This window comes from Stylophora pistillata, chromosome 14 (assembly GCF_964205215.1).
Source record: "Stylophora pistillata chromosome 14, jaStyPist1.2, whole genome shotgun sequence".
NCBI lineage: Eukaryota > Metazoa > Cnidaria > Anthozoa > Scleractinia > Pocilloporidae > Stylophora > Stylophora pistillata.
The window spans coordinates 21810307-21817996 of NC_142532.1; the positions used below are offsets into that span (position 1 = coordinate 21810307).

At 41.7% G+C, this 7690-nt stretch overlaps 1 protein-coding gene and 1 long non-coding RNA gene across 2 annotated transcripts; one reads left to right on the forward strand and one right to left on the reverse strand.

Annotated features, from left to right (window-relative positions):
- Window positions 1-37: 37 nt before the first annotated feature.
- LOC111336930 (monocarboxylate transporter 10) lies at window positions 38-7690 on the reverse strand. Its single transcript, XM_022943107.2, has 4 exons — window positions 7411-7690; window positions 2501-3087; window positions 1524-1893; window positions 38-1071 (listed from the first exon to the last, which is right to left on the reverse strand). Exons 1-4 carry the CDS (start codon window positions 7688-7690, stop codon window positions 872-874), a joined length of 1437 nt encoding a protein of 478 aa, XP_022798842.2. The 3' UTR covers window positions 38-871.
- On the forward strand, window positions 5649-7684 carry LOC148717061 (uncharacterized). The gene is made up of 2 exons (XR_015995300.1): window positions 5649-6407; window positions 7420-7684. It is a non-coding gene; the product is annotated as an uncharacterized LOC148717061 (long non-coding RNA).

Here is a 7690-nt window from a genome sequence, read left to right on the forward strand (position 1 = left end):
CTGGAAGATTGGTCAAAAACCTATTATACTCAACTGGTAAACCCAAGGAAAACTTAGTTTATTTCATACAATCTTCCCATAAAATACATTTTTGAATTATCTTTCGGTATATGATTTTTTTGACTTGGTCTATACTGAAATGTAGCCAAACCAATCTCATCAAATTAAATACACGTTGGCAATTAATTACAAGTCTTTTACATACTTGTTGATTCCCTAACAAATTCAGACCCCTATTTTTTGGTTAATGTTTCCTTCAAAAAAATTCTGTCCCACAGAAGAAGAAGAAGAAGAAGAAGAAGAAGAAGAAGAAGAAGAAGGAGAAGGAGAAGAAGAAGAAGAAGAAGAAGAAGAAGAAGAAGAAGAAGAAGAAGAAGAAGAAGAAGAAGGGAGACATGGAACCAATATCATACAAACAATATGCCGCTTTTTTGTTTTAAGAAAATATTCAGCTTAATTCCTGTACATAATCAAGAAATTAATGGACTGCGGCAAGAAAACCATGAACCTAGAAATTGCGCAGGAAAAAAAATCCGTCTTCTAAAGTGGAACTCAACCAAATCGGCGAGTTATTAAAAATTATTCTTCACCAATCGATATAACTGACGAATTCGCTGCCATGACAAATCTATAGTGACACCTGTTTCAAAACAAATGGTTAAGTTTCCATGCTATCCACTTTCCCTGCGGACCATTTTCCAATGGTTCATGTTCTTCACAATCCACTTTCCCCGTGGTCTATTTTCCCACAGTCATTCATTCACAATTAAGAGGTTTTTCTCGCTGTCGATTTTTGCCACGATACATTTCCCCATAATCTATTTTCCCTAGTGTTTTATTATGTTCCATTCACTGAAACTGATATTTTAAGTTACACTACTGTTAACCTATCGTACACAAAAATGATTTCCTTTTCTTCCGTAGGAATAACAAGCGCTCGTTTCTGCTGGCTCTCAATTATAGGATCTTTGATGCACTGTATAAGCGAAAACACGACAGCTCCACAAACGGTTGGAGCGCCGGCTAAGAAGAATAAATTCTGATAGTTGCCTGTTAGATCACCGAACCATCCTAAGGAAGGAAAAAAACAAGGTGAGTTTCAGTAAAGGATTGAATTACACATCTTCAAAATGTTTTTTTCCTCAGCTTTGGCTTCAGAAGTTAAAAGACAAAACTGGGTTGGAGGAGAAGAAGTTTTGAATGCCGACTATCTCAGAACCAACTTTGTTAAAATATTAGTTTTATCGGGAAGTCACTGAAAGGAGGACAACTGCCTGATTAATGAGCAAAAAGTATGGCGAATAATAATTAATGAAGGTTTAGTGTAGAACTTATTTCAACCCGAGAAATCTGTCACGAAAAAAAATGGGACACAGAGTCTGGTAAAGTCAGCAATCTGTGACGTAACGCAACTGGTGCGCAACCTCGCCTCCTGAAAGGGAGGACGCGATCAAGGCTGAATCAGGCAGCCTCGTTTCTAGAGAGGGAGAGGGCCATGGAGACGAAGTAAATTTCGCTCTTACCTGCCGCTGGGGCACCAAGCAGCATAGAAAACGACATAATCATCAACACAGCTCCCCAGGCTACTGACATCTTTTTACGGTCCGTGCATTCAAACGTTACAATGGACATAAGCCCAATGAAACAACCATCCAGCAGTCCAAGGACAACTACATATAATACGAGCATACCATATCCCGCTGCATAGATAGCAAGAAGAGGAGAAACTCCGGAAAGAACCATGCAGATATTGTATAACTTTAGGGTGTCCACACAAGGAATGTCCGAGATTTTCCCGAAGATAATCTTTCCGACACCCGAACCAATTCCGATGTAAGAAAGCAAGAGCGAACCATCTCGATGTGAGGAGCCCATCTCTTCAGCGACGCGAACCTGAAACGAAACCAAAAACAAACTCAATCAAAGTTGGGAAATAAAAACAAAGACTTCCCCACAAGAGTGGCTAAACAATTATTTCAATCAATCGCGGGAGAAAAATAATGAAACCATTTGGATGAATTCATGCGACGATTTTTGAGGTTGGCTATGGTACTAAGAATAAGTCATCAATTGAGTGTCGAAAGTATTTCGACATGTTCCTGGCTCTCATTGGAGTTACAACACGAGCGACGAAGTCCACGCGTGTCTATTCGGTGTTTGTTGTGAGCTCGCGAGAGATCCGCGCGGGTTCTGAAACGGTGATAGTGTGAATACAGACCGTTTTCCAAGCTAGTTCTCGTGGCCACGAGCTTTGCTGATCGTTCTGCAGTGCTCATGAGAACCATAAGAAGCTCATAAAACTTAGGGGCATCTTTTGTGCTCTTCGAAACTACATTTTATTTTTAATGTTTTTCTCCTCTTCGGTAATATTAACAAAACGCGAGGCAGCCATTTTGAGATTTGGCATGGCGAGATATGGCGTAATCCTCTACCAATTAGAGCACGAGAATCTCTCTAATCGCCTGAGAGGGAATAATCACTCTTTTCTTTGGACACTTACCAAATGAACATGTGGAATAAAATATCCAAACGTTGCTATGGTAGACGCTACAGCCCAGATAATAAACCATTTATTTCTCGGAAAGTTTAAAACTTTCTTCTTTGAAGATTTCTCGAATATCACTTCTGAGCTTTTCGTAAGCCTGTCCTTTCCACTCTTTTTCTCGTCCAAAGGCTTGAACAAAAGCCCACAGACAGTTATAACCAGAGCGAGCCCACTCAGAAAACGATAGCACTTCCTCCATCCGAATGCATCTACGATTGCTTGCTGAAGTGGAGCAAGACCAAGTGCTCCTAAATTGCTTCCAGACGTTGCTATTCCTGTAGCAAAAGAGCGTTTCTTGTCGAAATAGTAGGCCACCATTACGAGCGCAGGGAGATAGCTGATACTCGTACCAAATCCCACAATTACCCCGTGAGTGAAGTAAATTTGATTTAAAGTTGTGGCGAATGATGATAGCAGAAGTCCAATGCTGGTAAGTATTCCTCCAACAATAACAACTCGTCTACATCCGTAACGCTCACTGAGAAGGCTTCCCGGATAACAGAAGAAGAATAAGGAAAACTGAGCGATGGAACCTACCCATGCTGTTGAAGGAGACAACACAATTATAATTGAGTTGCTTGTCATCCTCTTCCACCTCGTAATAAAATACGCCTTCAAGTCAGACTAACGTATAACACGGTATAGATGAGAGATGGAGGATTAAAATGAAAGCAAAGGAAATGAAATTACGTTTTCAAAGGGAAACCATTGACAACTAGAAATGGACGGACGTACGGAACAAGAAACCCCCCCCCCCACCCCACCGCCACGACCATTGGGTTTGATAAAATCACAGGAACTTGCCCTATGGTGTGTGCAATACTGTACATATTCTAGGAGCTTTGCATGCAATCGCGACAGTAAGGCCCCGTCCAAATGCACTGGATTTGTCCACTGTACAAGCTCTCAACATGTTGAGTGTTTGCAGTAAATGGTTTGAACCCGGGGGTAACATGTGAAGGTGTAGTCTGATCGTCCGGGTGAGTGTAGTCCTGAGAAGGACTGTTGTCGGTGGCAGTGACTGACGTTTCGACAACCTGTGCGGAAGTCATCATCAGAGTCAAGTGAGTGATTGTTGTCAGTAGAATGTTCTTATTCCAGTTCGTGTGAAATGATCGGTTGGTTTTGCCGTGATGTTATTGGCTGTAAGACTCAAGTGACGTAAGTCGTTCGTGATTGGTCTGTTTCGGTCTGTCGGTAAAGCTAGGTTGTTCTTTTTCGGTCGTTTGTGATGTTTATGTCGTGAATGAGTCGTTTGTATGGGGCGGGTAGTTGTTGACATCTGTTTAGGGGAGTCTGTTCTAAGTTAGTAAACCAGCTTTCCAGAGTCAGTCGTTGAAAATAGTCAGTGCTGTAGGTTAGGCATTGCGCAGAGTCCCAGTCAATGTTGTGGTTGGTAAGTCGATGGTGTTCAGCAATGTGATTGCTGACATCACCTTTCCTCGTCGCCCGTCTGTGTTCAGTCAGTCTTGTTGTGAGGTTTCTGCCAGTCTCACCGATGTAGGAGGCTTGGCAGTCGGAACAATTGATCTGAATTGTTCCGACTGCCAAGCCTCCTACATCGGTGAGACTGGCAGAAACCTCACAACAAGACTGACTGAACACAGACGGGCGACGAGGAAAGGTGATGTCAGCAATCACATTGCTGAACACCATCGACTTACCAACCACAACATTGACTGGGACTCTGCGCAATGCCTAACCTACAGCACTGACTATTTTCAACGACTGACTCTGGAAAGCTGGTTTACTAACTTAGAACAGACTCCCCTAAACAGATGTCAACAACTACCCGCCCCATACAAACGACTCATTCACGACATAAACATCACAAACGACCGAAAAAGAACAACCTAGCTTTACCGACAGACCGAAACAGACCAATCACGAACGACTTACGTCACTTGAGTCTTACAGCCAATAACATCACGGCAAAACCAACCGATCATTTCACACGAACTGGAATAAGAACATTCTACTGACAACAATCACTCACTTGACTCTGATGATGACTTCCGCACAGGTTGTCGAAACGTCAGTCACTGCCACCGACAACAGTCCTTCTCAGGACTACACTCACCCGGACGATCAGACTACACCTTCACATGTTGAGTGTTTGTTGAGGTGTTGTTTAGCGGGGCGTTCAAATGATCTCAACAATGACTCAACATGTTGAGCATTCCGAAGATTTCACAAAGGCTCATGGGATAATTATTTGTTAAGTTCGGCCAAGCTGAGATCAAAGGCCAAACATCTTTGTCTTAATATCTGCTACCTCAATATCTAGTTCGTCACTATATCATTAAGTGCTTTCTCTCTCTTGTTTTTTAAATTGTATTCTTTCGTGCTTACGTCCCATAAGCATGTATTTTTTTTTCCAACAAATCAATCAGCTTTTCCGTCTCTCCTCCGTCCATTTTCTTGTATGTCCTCTTTTAGAATTTTTTGCATTTGAACTTTCCTGTAGAACCTCTACCCGCTGCGACGCCATCTTGTAAAATGTGCGTTTGAACTCCCAGTGGATACGCTGGGCACTGCGCGTGCGTGGGCTCAACATGTTCACGGAGCGTTGCTGTACAAATGCACTCGTTAACAGGGCGCCCACACAAGCGGCGTGTCCGGTCGTTTGTTCGAAATATAAAGAAATGTATGGGAGAATATTGAAGAGTCGTAATATCGTAAACTTATATCAAGGAATGTCTATGTTAAGGCTCAAAATAAATGTAAACCTACCTGTCTTGCTGTGTATTGTCGTTTCTGTGGTTCTAAATGGCGAATTTGAGCGATTTGGTGGGTTTTGCTTTGACTGTTACTTTACAGTATAAGGAGACAAGGGTTGAAAGCTCATTTTCGACCGCTCCTTCTTATAACGTAAGGTAACAGTCAAAGCAAAACCCACCAAATCGCTCAAATTCGCCATTTAGAACTACAGAAACGACAATACACAGCAAGTGAGGTAGGTTTACATTTATTTTGAGCCTTAACATAGACATTCCTTGATATAAGTTTACGATATTACGAATCATCAATATTCTCCCATACATTTTTTATATTTCGAACAAACGACCAGACACGCCGCTTGTGTAGGCTCCCTGTGCTTTGTTGAGCCACGCATGGATGACCGCGAAACAAAGGAAATGTTGAGCCGTGTTGAGTGAAAAGTTTGACCAGTTTCAAATTTGATTCAACAAGAAGACTCAACACCGCTCAACACCTCTCAACAGGGTGTTCAAATGCGCTCAACATGTTGAGAGCGTGTACAGTGGACAAATCCAGTGCATTTGCAAGGGGCTTAACAAGTAATTTTTCTCGATGAAGCCAAAGGCGCTTGAGGTTGCCGATCGCACCCGGTGGGTCTTTTACCTTTGTTCTGCGGTCCCTTTTGATTGCGTAACAATGCGCACATTTTTAATTTCTTTAGCTGCCAAGCACTGCTTCTAGATTAGTCGGAAGCTGTGTACCAAGATCACTTATTCTCGATCGTGACAGGCGACTGAGTGCAGTCCAACATCGGGAGAGGGTTTATCAAGGCTGGACACACAAATCCCGAAAAAAAGAAAATGCCGTATAAATCCATCCGGAATTCTAAGTATCACTTCGTTCTTCTTGTTTCGTTGATCAAAAGCCAATAATATTTTAATTTAGTAATCCGTTTATTGACATTTAACTAGTAATTGACCACGTGATTTACAGCCCATTGCGTAATCGCTTTGGGCTGACCTTTGAGTTAATGCGACATTTTGCCGTAACACGCGCTCGAGAGCGATCAGTCCCTTTTCTACCTCGCTACCTGAAGTGTCCTGAGAGAATTTTGCTAACCTGTTTCTTGATACTGGAGTTTTGATTGGATTGCGCCACAGAAGTAAGTAGTGTGTTTGTAATCAGTTGGAATTTTAGTATCATCATTTCGTTTTCCAGCATGAAAATTATCATCAGGAATCGCTTGCTGTTAGATCGCTCAGAAATTATGTATTATTTTTTGTAGATCGAATAAAAACCAATTAAAAGGATTATACGATTCCGTGTCCAATCAATTACTCGCGGGCCATTTTCCTCCACGATCCACTTCTACTGAAACCTCGCTCGGCACGTGCTTGACAGCCGACGCACAAACGATCGTCTTCAGCTGATGGTCGATCAAGTGCCCCGTGCACCAAAAATTTCTTCTGACGTGAGCAACTACGTCAGGAACAGACGTTTCTAGTACAGGAAGTCATCTCACTTTTCTATTTCGCCCATTACAGGCATGATCCTTAAATTGGCGAGCACAATATTACAACCGTTTATCTTCCGAATGGGAAAGCGGACGTTAAATTTCTCTCTTGCCAAATAACCGTAAGAGCATGTTGTCAAAGTCTTATAACAGGGCTACGTTGTATAAATTTTGACAGAAACAGAATTTATATTAGCGGATCAATATATACACAATTTCATCAAAACAAATAAAACAATACACCGGGATTCCATGCAGTTTGCAACACACGCAATAATTAGTTTTGTAATAGGTGTTACTGCATTTTTTCCCTTGAGTGAGATTAAAGGCGTGCTACATTTGTGTATAATTCTCACGCATAACGAAAGAGTAGGAAAACGTTTAATTATACGATTACAGCTATAGCGATTTTAGAATAAAACTATATTTGAGTATAACAAGTGAATGATTAAATTGAATATTCACGCCGGTTAATTTGTTAACAGAGGGAATAAATGTGTGGCCTAGTTTAGGTCAAATTTACAAAGCATGACCGCCCATGTGGTCGAATTTCACTGTTTACGAACGATGTAGCCTAATAATGGACCAAAAAAAATGATAACAGAAACGACTGTTGATAGCAACAAACCACAAATGACATGTATTTTTGTACCTGTCTTAGCTTTGGACTCCTTGAAATGGTCGAGTAAAGCAGCATATAGGACTCCTACAGTGTAGTGCATTCCCAAAACCACGAACAAGTCACAGAATGCCGCACCACAAACAACCCAAGCCCATCGTCCATCTTTCTCTGTGATTTCTGCATCTTTAGCCGAAGGGAACTCAGAATTAACTGGCGCACATGCAGCGGTTTCCGCGGTTGAAATACTTTGGTCTGCATCAGTCGGAAGTAGTTTGGTTTCATTAAAATCGTCTTCAACGTCTTCTTTCAT

What these genes read in the sequence shown, in the direction of transcription:
- LOC111336930 (XM_022943107.2), bottom strand. Translation starts at nt 7,690, where the DNA reads ATGAAAGAAGACGTTGAAGACGATTTTAATGAAACCAAACTACTTCCG. An exon ending in GGAGTCCAAAGCTAAGACAG is followed by an intron (nt 3,088 to 7,410) that starts GTACAAAAATAC and finishes CTCCTTCAACAG; the next exon opens with CATGGGTAGGTTCCATCGCT. An exon ending in GCTTGGTGCCCCAGCGGCAG is followed by an intron (nt 1,072 to 1,523) that starts GTAAGAGCGAAA and finishes TTCCTTCCTTAG; the next exon opens with GATGGTTCGGTGATCTAACA.